General features: G+C 39.7%; 1 protein-coding gene and 1 long non-coding RNA gene across 2 annotated transcripts; one reads left to right on the forward strand and one right to left on the reverse strand.

Annotated features, from left to right (window-relative positions):
- The first annotated feature begins 7,782 nt into the window (after positions 1–7,782).
- Positions 7,783–10,939, forward strand: LOC124256096. The gene is made up of 4 exons (XM_046690026.1): positions 7,783–7,872; positions 10,109–10,268; positions 10,436–10,660; positions 10,869–10,939. The coding sequence occupies exons 1-4, from the start codon at positions 7,783–7,785 to the stop codon at positions 10,937–10,939; spliced, it is 546 nt and encodes a 181-aa protein (XP_046545982.1).
- A 1,977-nt stretch (positions 10,940–12,916) lies between these two features.
- LOC124256109 lies at positions 12,917–13,680 on the reverse strand. The gene is made up of 3 exons (XR_006892827.1): positions 13,621–13,680; positions 13,325–13,451; positions 12,917–12,985 (listed from the first exon to the last, which is right to left on the reverse strand). It is a non-coding gene; the product is annotated as an uncharacterized LOC124256109 (long non-coding RNA).
- Positions 13,681–13,820: the final 140 nt, after the last annotated feature.

The raw sequence follows: 13,820 nt of genomic DNA on the forward strand, positions 1-13,820 counted from the left end.
GAAATTACATGATTGTCCATCTCTGTTTACCATACACAGAGAAGTGACATGATTGTCCATGTGTTTACCATACACTGAGAAGTGACATGATTGTCCATCTCTGTTTACCATACACAGGGAAATTACATGGTTGTCCATCTCTGTTTACCATACAGTGAGAAGTGACATGATTGCCCATCTCTCTTTACCATACACTGAGAAGTGACATGATTGTCTATCTCTGCTTACCATACACAGAGAAGTGACATGATTGTCTATCTCTGTTTACCATACACAGAGAAGTGACATGATTGCCCATCTCTCTTTACCATACACTGAGAAGTGACATGATTGTCTATCCCTGCTTACCATACACAGAGAAGTGACATGATTGTCTATCTCTGTTTACCATACACTGAGAAGTGACATGATTGTCCATCTCTGTTTACCATACACTGTGAACTGACCTGATTGTTCATCTGTTTACCATACAAAAAGAAGTGACATGATTGTCCATCTCTGTTTACCATACACAAAGAAGTGACATGATTGTCCATCTCTGTTTACCATACACAGAGAAGTGACATGATTGTCCATGTGTTTACCATACACTGAGAAGGGACATGATTGTCCATCTCTGTTTACCATACACAGGGAAATTACATGGTTGTGCATCTCTGTTTACCATACAGTGAGAAGTGACATGATTGCCCATCTCTCTTTACCATACACAGAGAAGTGACATGATTGTCTATCTCTGTTTACCATACACAGAGAACTGACATAATTGTCCATCTCTGCTTACCATACACAGAGAAGTGACATGATCGTCTATCTCTGTTTACCATACACAGAGAAGTGACATGATTGTCCATCTCTGTTTACCATACACTGAGAACTGACATGATTGTCTATCTCTGTTTACCATACACTGAGAAGTGACATGATTGTCCATCTCTGTTTACCATACACTGTGAACTGACCTGATTGTTCATCTGTTTACCATACACAAAGAAGTGACATGATTGTCCATCTCTGTTTTCCATACACTGATAGAAGTGACATGATTGTCTATCTCTGTTTACCATACACTGAGAACTGACATGATTGTCCATCTCTGTTTACCATACACAGAGAACTGACCAGATTTGTCCATGTGTTTACCATACACAGAGAAGTGACATGATTGTCTATCTCTGTTTACCATACACAGAGAACTGACCAGATTGTCCATGTGTTTACCATACACAGAGAAGTGACATGATTGTCCATCTCTGTTTACCATACACAGAGAACTGACCAGATTGTCCATGTGTTTACCATACACAGAGAAGTGACATGATTGTCCATCTCTGTTTACCATACACAGAGAACTGACCAGATTGTCCATGTGTTTACCATACACAGAGAAGTGACATGATTGTCCATCTCTGTTTACCATACACAGAGAACTGACCAGATTGTCCATGTGTTTACCATACCCAGAGAAATGACATGATTGTCCATCTCTGTTTACCAAACACAGAGAAGTGACATGATTGTCCATCTCTGTTTACCATACACTGTGAACTGACCTGATTGTTCATTTGTTTACCATACACAGAGAAGTGACATGATTGCCCATCTCTGTTTACCATACACAGAGAAGTGACATGATTGTCCATGTGTTTACCATATACAGAGAAGTGACATGATTGTCCATGTGTTTACTGTACACTGTGAAGTGACATGATTGTCAATCTTTTTACACTGTGAACTGACATGGCTGACCGTCTCTGTTTACCGTAAACTGAGAACTGACATGGTTGACCGTCTCTGTTTACCATACACTGAGAACTGGCATGATTGTCCATCTGTTTACCATACACAGAGAACTGACATGATTGTGCATCTGTTTCCCATACACTGATAACTGTCATGATTGTTCATATGTTTACCATACACAGAGAACTGACATGATTGTTCATCTGTTTACCATACACAGAGAACTGAGATGATTGTTCATCTGTTTACCATACACTGAGAACTGACATGATTGCGCATGTGTTTACCATACACTGAGAACTGACATGATTGTTCATCTGTTTACCATACAATGAGACTTGACATGATTGTCCATGTCTTTACCATACACTGAGAACTGACATGATTGTTCATCTGTTTACCATACACTGTGAACTGACATGGTTAACCGTCTCTGTTTACCATACACTGAGAACTGACATGATTGTACATATGCGTTCTATTTACCCATACACTGATATGTAACTCCAATTCTATTTTCCCATATAATAAAGACCGATATCACAAGCCATTTCTGATGATAATCAATATCCACTTATTTATCTCTTCCACTGACGATGGTAGGTCCACAATGTTCCTCAAAGTAGCCCCACAAGCTGATTTTAAGGTGGAGACCCTCTGTGTTTTGGCACAGACGGGCATCGTTGCCCATTAGGATCCCATCACCCTCAAATACTACAGGATATATAAACTAGGACCAAAACGAAAATTGAAGACATGATCCTAATGACCAACACTGTGCAACTATCATTCCGTATTCCGACACATAAGTCATTTACTTATCATGTTTATGGTTTATCGTGCTCCTTTCCGACAGCGTGTTATCGAGATGAGGCGTTGATGTACGCAGTTCAAATGTTTTGTTATTCATGCAAGATACCATACGATCTCTCCAAGGAATATGTGACATTTCAACAACTGAATATTTCCCAATATCACCCACACAATCTTTCAAGTCATACATTTTTGAATAAAATATCGTCGTCAATGTGAAAAAGATTGCACATAAATAACATTAACACAACATTCTAAAAGTCAACAGAGCTGCAGTTGTATAATCGAATACAGCAATTTGACAGAAATGCCATTTCTCTACTCAGAGACAAAATATCAATATTGTGTGGGGTTTTTACTTTCCTTTTGGCACAAATGATTGAATCTATGCATAAACTTACGAATGCTATATGTTCATTGTTCTCTTTGTCTTAGAAATAATTCTTCCGACTCGTCATAAATCATTATTCGCCGTTGCTACGTCCTTACATGTTGGCTCCAAGTGACGGATGTCTGCGTTCTGCGCAACATAAGGCTTATATCTTACATAGGGCATCGTTTCAGTGAACACTTCTGCACGGCGTGGTAATGTTTATATCTAGGGGTACAGAGGTACTGTTTACATCTACGGATACAGTGGTAGTGTTTACATCTAGGGATACAGTTGTAGTGTTTACATCTAGGGATACAGAGGTATTGTTTACATCTACGGATACAGTGGTAGTGTTTACATCTAGGGATGCAGTGGTAGTGGGTACATCTAGGGATACAGTGGTAGTGTTTACATCTAGGGATGCAGTGGTAGTGTTTACATCTTGGGATACAGTGGTAGTGTTTACATCTAGGGATGCAAGGGTAGTGTTTACATCTAGGGATGCAGTGGTAGTGTTTACATCTTGGGATACAGTGGTAGTGTTTACATCTAGGGTTACAGTGGTAGTGTTTACATCTAGGGATACAGCGGTAGTGTTTACATCTTGGGATACAGTGGTAGTGTTTACATCTAGGGTTATAGTGGTAGTGTTTACATTTTGGGATACAGTGGTAGTGTTTACATCTAGGGATCCAGTGGTAGTGTTTACATCTAGGGATACAGTGGTAGTGTTTACATCTAGGGATGCAGAGGTAGTGGGTACATCTAGGGATGCAGTGGTAGTGTTTACATCTAGGGATACATTGGTAGTTTTTACATCTAGGGTGACATTGGTAGTGTTTACATCTAGGGATGCAGAGGTAGTGGGTACATCTAGGGATCCAGTGGTAGTGTTTACATCTAGGGATACATTGGTAGTGTTTACATCTAGGGTTACATTGGTAGTGTTTACATTTTGGGATACAGTGGTAGTGTTTACATCTAGGGATCCAGTGGTAGTGTTTACATCTAGGGATACAGTGGTAGTGGGTACATCTAGGGATGCAGTGGTAGTGTTTACATCTAGGGATACATTGGTAGTGTTTACATCTAGGGATACAGTGGTAGTGTTTACATCTAGGGATACAGTGGTAGTGTTTACATCTAGGGATGCAGTGGTAGTGTTTACATCTAGGGATACAGTGGTAGTGTTTACATCTAGGGATGCAGAGGTAGTGGGTACATCTAGGGATCCAGTGGTAGTGTTTACATCTAGGGATACAGTGGTAGTGGGTACATCTAGGGATGCAGTGGTAGTGGGTACATCTAGGGATGCAGTGGTAGTGTTTACATCTAGGGATACATTGGTAGTGTTTACATCTAGGGATACATTGGTAGTTTTTACATCTAGGGTTACAGAGGTAGTGGGTTCATCTATGGATCCAGTGGTAGTGTTTACATCTAGGGTTACAGTGGTAGTTTTTACATCTAGGGATACAGTGATAGTGTTTACATCTAGGGTTACAGTGGTAGTGTTTACATCTAGGGATACAGTGGTAGTGGGTACATCTAGGGAAGCAGTGGTAGTGGGTACATCTAGGGATACAGTGGTAGTGTTTACATCTAGGGATGCAGAGGTAGTGGGTACATCTAGGGATCCAGTGGTAGTGTTTACATCTAGGGATACAGTGGTAGTGGGTACATCTAGGGATGCAGTGGTACTGGGTACATCTAGGGATACAGTGGTAGTGTTTACATCTAGGGATACATTGGTAGTGTTTACATCTAGGGATACATTGGTAGTTTTTACATCTAGGGTTACAGAGGTAGTGGGTACATCTATGGATCCAGTGGTAGTGTTTACATCTAGGGTTACAGTGGTAGTTTTTACATCTAGGGATACAGTGGTAGTGTTTACATCTAGGGTTACAGTGGTAGTGTTTACATCTAGGGATACAGTGATAGTATTTACATCTAGGGTTATAGTGGTAGTGTTTACATCTAGGGTTATAGTGGTAGTGTTTACATCTTGGGAGACAGTGGTAGTGTTTACATCTAGGGATGCAGTGGTAGTGTTTACATCTAGGGATACAGTGGTAGTGTTTACATCTAGGGATACAGTGGTAGTGTTTACATCTAGGGATACAGTGGTAGTGTTTACATCTAGGGGTACAGTGGTAGTGTTTACATCTAGGGATACAGTGGTAGTGTTTACATCTAGGGATACAGTGGTAGTGTTTACATCTAGGGGTACAGTGGTAGTGGGGAGTACATCTAGGGATGCAGTGGAGTACATCTAGGGATGCAGTGGTAGTGTTTACATCTTGGGATACAGTGGTAGTGTTTACATCTAGGGTTATAGTGGTAGTGTTTACATTTTGGGATACAGTGGTAGTGTTTACATCTAGGGATCCAGTGGTAGTGTTTACATCTAGGGATACAGTGGTAGTGTTTACATCTAGGGATGCAGAGGTAGTGGGTACATCTAGGGATGCAGTGGTAGTGTTTACATCTAGGGATACATTGGTAGTTTTACATCTAGGGTGACATTGGTAGTGTTTACATCTAGGGATGCAGAATGGGGTACATCTAGGGATCCAGTGGTAGTGTTTACATCTAGGGATACATTGGTAGTTTTTACATCTAGGGTTACATTGGTAGTGTTTACATTTTGGGATACAGTGGTAGTGTTTACATCTAGGGATCCAGTGGTAGTGTTTACATCTAGGGATACAGTGGTAGTGGGTACATCTAGGGATGCAGTGGTAGTGTTTACATCTAGGGATACATTGGTAGTGTTTACATCTAGGGATACAGAGGTAGTGTTTACATCTAGGGATACAGTGGTAGTGTTTACATCTAGGGATGCAGTGGTAGTGTTTACATCTAGGGATACAGTGGAAGTGTTTACATCTAGGGATGCAGAGGTAGTGGGTACATCTAGGGATCCAGTGGTAGTGTTTACATCTAGGGATACAGTGGTAGTGGGTACATCTAGGGATGCAGTGGTAGTGGGTACATCTAGGGATGCAGTGGTAGTGTTTACATCTAGGGATACATTGGTAGTGTTTACATCTAGGGATACATTGGTAGTTTTTACATCTAGGGTTACAGAGGTAGTGGGTTCATCTATGGATCCAGTGGTAGTGTTTACATCTAGTGTTACAGTGGTAGTTTTTACATCTAGGGATACAGTGATAGTGTTTACATCTAGGGTTACAGTGGTAGTGTTTACATCTAGGGATACAGTGGTAGTGGGTACATCTAGGGATGCAGTGGTAGTGGGTACATCTAGGGATACAGTGGTAGTGTTTACATCTAGGGATGCAGAGGTAGTGGGTACATCTAGGGATCCAGTGGTAGTGTTTACATCTAGGGATACAGTGGTAGTGGGTACATCTAGGGATGCAGTGGTAGTGGGTACATCTAGGGATGCAGTGGTAGTGTTTACATCTAGGGATACATTGGTAGTGTTTACATCTAGGGATACATTGGTAGTTTTTACATCTAGGGTTACAGAGGTAGTGGGTACATCTATGGATCCAGTGGTAGTGTTTACATCTAGGGTTACAGTGGTAGTTTTTACATCTAGGGATACAGTGGTAGTGTTTACATCTAGGGTTACAGTGGTAGTGTTTACATCTAGGGATACAGTGATAGTATTTACATCTAGGGTTATAGTGGTAGTGTTTACATCTAGGGTTATAGTGGTAGTGTTTACATCTTGGGAGACAGTGGTAGTGTTTACATCTAGGGATGCAGTGGTAGTGTTTACATCTAGGGATACAGTGGTAGTGCTTACATCTAGGGATACAGTGGTAGTGTTTACATCTAGGGATACAGTGGTAGTGTTTACATCTAGGGGTACAGTGGTAGTGTTTACATCTAGGGATACAGTGGTAGTGTTTACATCTAGGGATACAGTGGTAGTGTTTACATCTAGGGGTACAGTGGTAGTGAGTACATCTAGGGATGCAGTGGTAATGGGTACATCTAGGGTTACAATGGTAGTGTGTACATCTAGGGATACAGTGGTAGTGTTTACATCTAGGGTTATAGTGGTAGTGTTTACATCTAGGGATACAGTGGTAGTGTTTACATCTAGGGTTATAGTGGTAGTGTTTACATCTAGGGATACATTGGTAGTGTTTACATCTAGGGATACAGTGATAGTATTTACGTTTTGGGATACAGTGGTAGTGTTTACATCTAGGGTTACAGTGATAGTGTTTACATCTTGGGATACAGTGGTTGTGTTTACATCTAGGGATATAGTGGTAGTGGGTACATCTAGGGATACAATGGTAGTGTTTACATCTAGGGTTACAGTGGTAGTATATTGTGGGCTGTAGAATACTATTTAGGATGAAGACATATATATCATATTATGAGAAGTAAAACAAGAAAAATATTTGTAAAGGATATAATCTCCTATTCTCGATATTTCGAGTTTCGTGTATATTCGTTTTGCATCAGAGTGTTATTCTAGGAGAAATGAAATTAAAGCGATAATGCAGTGTAAAATATAAATGTAGCTTCACAAAATGTTGTTCTTGCTTCTGATTTTCTATCTAATCAAGGTGTGGAGAGAACATTACGCCGATCCTCGTGAAATACCAGTTTGCGAACTGTGTGGACTGTATTTTGTTATTCAGTGTAGTAGTGTTATAGTGTTATTAGTTACCGCATATAAAGTGACACGTAGTGATTCTTTTAAAGTGTAGATTACATACAAGTAATCAGACGGGATACAGATGTACCGGTCACAGAACAAATAACTCTGCGAGTAACCTGGTAAGTGAGTGAGCGAGTTTAGTTTTACGCCGCACTCAGCAAAAGTGGGGGGGATGACAACACAGCACTCATGCTCCATGATGCGGGCAATGCCCCCTCCCCCGTGCTGTCGGCAGGACACGCCCACTCTGCCTATGAAGCTGAAGATACCGCATCGTATTCAACCGTCTGTCAGTTCACTAAGACCTTTCAGAGACGTGGGCGGTTCGTCATTAAAAAAAGAAAATAATATATGACGTTCTGTGTAAACTGACATTAAAAACAAAATTTATCTTTTCGAAAAACACATACAGTTGAAATAAGCTGAAGTACTCATCAGTTGGGGAAAAGAAAACAAGAAGTCGTTTATTGGAATCATTTTGTATATTTTCGTGAAACCTCCAACATGTGGCACCACAGAGAGCCTATTGACGGATGCAGTTACCCCCACGTACCCGCAGACAAATAGATGTTTGTCTGTGTTATTGCTGAATACATCACTTGTAGGATTTGGTTTTTCGGACACTCGTGTGTTTGAAATAATTTATAACGCGAACGTGTTACTACACTTTTACCAGTTTCCTAGTTGTGATCTGAGATGGACTGTCAGCCGTAGTGGTCGTTCCCTGGTAGTCCTCCACGTCTTTCCCTCGAGTCCTTCCTTGCTAAGCTTTAGACAGTTACAGACAGCACTGAGACATGATTCACCTGTAAGATGTATAGGCGTTTTTACCAACAGGAGACTTGTTTTGCTTGGAAGTCCACATGGTATGCTGACGGTGTATAGTGACATGGTACATTGACGGGTTACATTGACGGGTACAGTGACATGACACATTGACAGGATATATTGAATGGTAGAGTGACATGACACATTGACAGGATATATTGAATGGTAGAGTGACATGGTACATTGACAGGATATATTGAATGGTAGAGTGACATGGTACATTGACGGGAGATATTGACGGGTAGAGTGACATGGTACATTGACGGGAGATACTGACGGGTAGAGTGACATGGTACATTGACGGGAGATATTGACGGGGAGAGTGACATGGTACATTGACGGGAGATATTGACGGGTAGAGTGACATGGTACATTGACGGGAGATATTGACGGGTAGAGTGACATGGTACATTGACGGGAGATATTGACGGGGAGAGTGACATGGTACATTGACGGGATATATTGACGGGTACGGTGACATGGTACATTGACGGGATATATTGACATGGTACATTGAAGGGCACAGTGACATGGTGCATTGACGGGGTACATTGACGGGTACACTGACATGACACATTGACAGGATTTATTGACGGGCACATTGTCGTGATATATTGACTGGTACAGTGACATGGTACATTGACGGATGCAGTGACATGGCTCCTAGACGGGTAGAGTGATATGGCTCATTGGCGGGATATTTTGACATGTACAGTGACATGGTACATTGACGGGTTCAGTGACATGGTACATATGTTGAGGGAGTACAGTGAGAGTACACTTGCAGGGTACATTGACGGGGTATAGTCAGGAATACAGTGACAAGGCACATAGACAGAACCCGAAAACATTCAGTTACTAATGACATTAAAGCGTGAAACAGTTACTTGACAAAGTAGTCATGCAATATTTGTGTTTTATTATTTCGTTCTTGTTGTTTAACTGAATCAAGTGAGTCAGTGAGTGAGTGAGTTCAGCTTTTCGCCGCACTCAGCAATATTTCAGCTATCTGGCGGCGGTCTGTAATAAATCGAGTCTGGACCAGACAATCCGTGATCAACAGTATGAGCATTGATCTATGCAATTGGGATTCGATGACATGTGCCAACCTAATAAGCCATTTTCCAGTTTCGCGAAATAAGTTCGTTTAGAGTGATGTCCCTTTGCAAAACCACGTGACCGCGGGCAAACTGTCAAAACAAACGGCTGTCAAAATTTGTAACGTAATTGACTGTGCAACGACCGCTATCTGACGTGTACACACCGAGAAAAGCAGAAGATGCCTTACCACCACTGTTGCTATGGATTGTGTAAGTCTGATAACAGGTACAAGGATCGCCATGAGATGGAAAACGTGTTTTTTATTCCTTTTCCGAAGCTGAAGAGTCAACCGGAGAAATGTTTGAGGTGGACGAGGGCCTGTGGTCGAGAGGGATTTGACGTCAAAAACATCACGAGGCACACATATATTTGTTCGAAACACTTCGTAGGTGAGTTTTGTCTGAATATGCTACAATTTTATGTTTCCATCAGGTGGAATTCTAAAATAGTAACTATATCGTCAATGCAAATCATTAATTTCTCGGACAATGATAAAAAAGTGGTTACATGGTGTAAAATAATGTACCCATGCATAGTTTTAAATTGCCGCTTTAGTGCTTGTGTGAACTACAGTTGATTTATAAATATCCTGTCAGGTGGCCGTGGACCAACTTTGGGATTTCCCAGACCCTGTCTCGATAACTTCCACGCCCTTGAAGCCTAGGCCACCACCTCGACAAAGACAGGCAGACCCAGTAGCCTCTGACACCCCAAGCAAAAAGAGAATGGTAGAGGATGATGTCTTACCTACCAAATGTATGTATGTTCAAAAGAATATAACTTTAGCATGTTGTTTTATAATTAATTCATTCTCACATCCACTTGTTTTGATTGAATCGCCCCTTTATGAAATAATTTAATCTGAGTGTATATATTCTGTTATAATATTCTTTTGGTCTAAGTATGTTAATATTATTCAACAGGTGAAGTTCAGATGGGAATGGACATTGTTGGTCCAATGACAGCTCTTGGTGATCACATCTACAGCACTATCAAATCTACTGCTGATGCCTCCACACAAACAAACTTGTGTTTTGATGACATCAGCTCATACACAGATGATGTGCTGCAGAACCCCAAGATGCTGACCAAAAAATTAACAATGGATAACATCACAAGAAACAACAAAAGCAGCAAGTTTTACACTGGTACATATATTACATGTTATTGTGTTTAAAGGTATATACATACAAAATACCAGCATATATAAAATAACTAAGTATTACATTTATCAATCCTTTGGGTTGGGCACTGTAACCAAAAATATCAGATTCATGTTTCATTTATGGTGGTGGTTATTATTCAATGTCACATTGTCAATGATGTTTGATGACCAGTGTTACACTTTTACAACAGGGCTCAGTGTTGCCATGCTCATGCTGGTGTTCAACTGGTTGAAGGACAAGGCTGCCAGGATGACTTACTGAGAGGTCAAAGTGAGACAAAGCAAGATGGGGTGTGTTTTGTCATTAATACTCATGTCAGTTAGTACATACCAAATGACATTACATATTATATAAACCATTTGATGCTGGTTAACTTTTCAGAAATATTCAGTTTATTATGGTCAGAACATTGGGACATTTTACTGATAATACAAAAGTTTCCAATTAATACAACTCTGAATCTTGGCTGGCAACCAATGCATTATTTCACGCATAGTTTCTGATATCAGTTCAGAATGTAAATGGTACAGCACTGTAAATGTTCAAAATTAGTTGTGTACAATTTCCTGCTTTTGTATTGCAGCAAAATCCAGCAGAGGCCCGTCAAGACTTCTCTCTCTGTATGAGGAATTTATCATCACTCTGATGCGCCTACGACGAGCTAATGATGTGGAACAGTTGTCTGACTTGTTTGGTGTTTCGAACTCTCACATTAGTAGAATTTTCAACACATGGATCAATCTGATGTGCAAAGAATTATGTTTTCTTATCAAATGGCCTTCCACAAGACAGGTGAAACATAATCTTCCTAAATGTTTTAAATATTTTCCAAATACCAAAGCAGTTATTGATTGTACAGAATTTCTACTCAAAAACTGAGTATTCCTTCCAGCCAGAGAGTAACATGGTCATCTTATAAACATAGAAATACTTTAAAGTGTTTAGTTGCTTGCTCCAAAAGGTTCATTTACTTTTGTTTCAAAGTTATGGTCAGGCAGCATTTCGGATAGGAAGATAGTTCAACAATCTGGTTTCTTAGATTTACTCTCTGAACATGATGACATCATGGCTGATAGAGGCTTTTAATTAGAGATCTATTAGCCTTTAGAAAGACAACTCTCAACATACCACCATTTTCTCATGGAGACAACTCAGTTCAGTAGCAGTTACTAAAACTAGGAGAATAGCAAATGCTAGAATACATGTGGAGAGAGCTATTGGGAGACTAAAGGAATATAAACTATTACAGGGTGTTATTCCTTTGAAAATCAAAGGTCTCTTTGTCAGTGTGTAAATGTAGCAGCGTCACTGTGCAACTTGGATAATGTTCTTGCTAAATAGATGTCCAAGTCACTCAAAAGGAATATCTCTTACAGTAACCAGGAAGTTTCAGCCAAAGCTGACAAATATCTTCATCTATTTTACTTGTTTAAAGTCTGCAATATTGAAGGAAGTAATATTTTTACATATATATTTTGATTTTTCTAATCATAGACTCAAAGAATTGTTCATGAAAAGGTACATTAATAACATGTATACCTTTCCTGGTGTATATTACCAAATCACAGGACTGAAATCCATATATACCTAATTGGCCTTGAATTTGATAATAATAATCACTATCATCTTTAAGATACCAATTACCATCTTTCAGGTAACATCCCCTACATTGTGCAGCAGTTTTAGGATCACAGTCTCTCAAAGCCCATGGACATTTAATTTCTAATAATTTGTTTTGATGATTTTCTTTGCATTGACATTCAACTGTACCATCCACTGAAGTACCAAGGAAAGGATTTTCTTTATCAATCAATAAACCTTTGATTTTCACTAATAATTTTTTATGTCTCCTTCTTTCAATCTGTTTATACATTTCTTTGGCCTTGCTTTCTTTCTTTCTACCCCACACAATAGAAGATGGTACATTGCTATTGTCAATGCTAAGACTGTCATGGAGCAAACATTTCACTAAATTTGAACAATCAATGTTATTGTTTTTTCAAAAGAGTCTGCCCTGGTGCAAACACGTTTAAAATTGGAAGTGGTCACCATGCCTTTTTCTCATAACTGACCATGTAGGATTCTCACTCTGTCCTGTGGTTTCATGTTCAATGTAAGTAATGTCATCAGTACAGTATCTGAGTCTATTAATTGCATCCTGAGATATGTCAGTATCTGGACGCAAGTCAAGGGCCTGTAGTTTGTTGACTATGGACATGGCAGCACATTCCTCATTAATTTTGTTGCTTGAGTCTCTGTGTCAGTGGGATCAAGTAGGCTCTCCAAGGCACAAGCATTCGGATTTATCTGCAATTATGAAACATGTTCATAAGTTCTCTGCAAAATGATATCATTCATTTGGGCTACAACTAGCTCTTGAGCATTGGAAGTTGTCCATTTCTGTCATGATACCAAGCTGAAAGTTGGAAGTGTCATCCCATGAAGGTATGTATATATTGAGTGTATTGTTTTACAGATAGATATTCATTGCTTTTATGAATGTTTGAAAGTAAAACAATCTGCATTGAAAACACCTGTTCCAAAAACGTTTATATGAATACTTAACATTTTCATGCTTTAACTACCGGTACATAATGACTGTTGTATGTTGTGGACTGAAATAGGGAATATTCAACTCATTTCAACCTGGTGCAGGGAGGCTGCAAAATCGGCCAGCTGTTCAAGTGATGGATTTGCTCGGTCACTTATTGGTCGAGGATCAAAATTCTCCTGTCCAAGGTCACTGTTCGTGTCTGCTAGTGTTTGTCCATAGCTGCAACATTACATTTTACATGGGTCATTTGTACAGCAAAAATAAAAATATCTCCCATGTATTTCATGTTGGTTGATTTTTTTAAGACCAGATTTTTAATGTAGAATATTAACTACTTGCAGACTAGTGTTCTGAAATTTCCAACATGTCCTTGTTTTTCTTTTTGTACCTGATTTTCTTGACTTTTAGGTGACGCAGTGGCACAGGCTCATCATGACTTCTTGGTCGCTTTGGTCCATAGGGATGGGCCATCAGTGACGCTCTTTTTTCTCAAAAGCTTCAATGTCAAAAGTGTTGCTGCTTTATGTCTGCAGGCTCCATCAGATCTGAAATATGTGAAAAATACATGTACACTATTTGTTTCAAGAC

The sequence above is a fragment of the Haliotis rubra genome, unplaced genomic scaffold, assembly GCF_003918875.1.
Source record: "Haliotis rubra isolate DU_JTF1 unplaced genomic scaffold, ASM391887v1 Scf618, whole genome shotgun sequence".
Classification (NCBI taxonomy): Eukaryota; Metazoa; Mollusca; class Gastropoda; order Lepetellida; family Haliotidae; genus Haliotis; species Haliotis rubra.

Bases quoted from the DNA above. Each gene is read 5' to 3' on its own strand.
- LOC124256096 (XM_046690026.1), top strand. From the start codon at position 7,783: ATGCGGGCAATGCCCCCTCCCCCGTGCTGTCGGCAGGACACGCCCACT. The intron at 10,269-10,435 runs GTATGTATGTTC...ATTATTCAACAG, and splicing joins TGATGTCTTACCTACCAAAT to GTGAAGTTCAGATGGGAATG. The intron at 10,661-10,868 runs GTACATATATTA...CTTTTACAACAG, and splicing joins AAGCAGCAAGTTTTACACTG to GGCTCAGTGTTGCCATGCTC.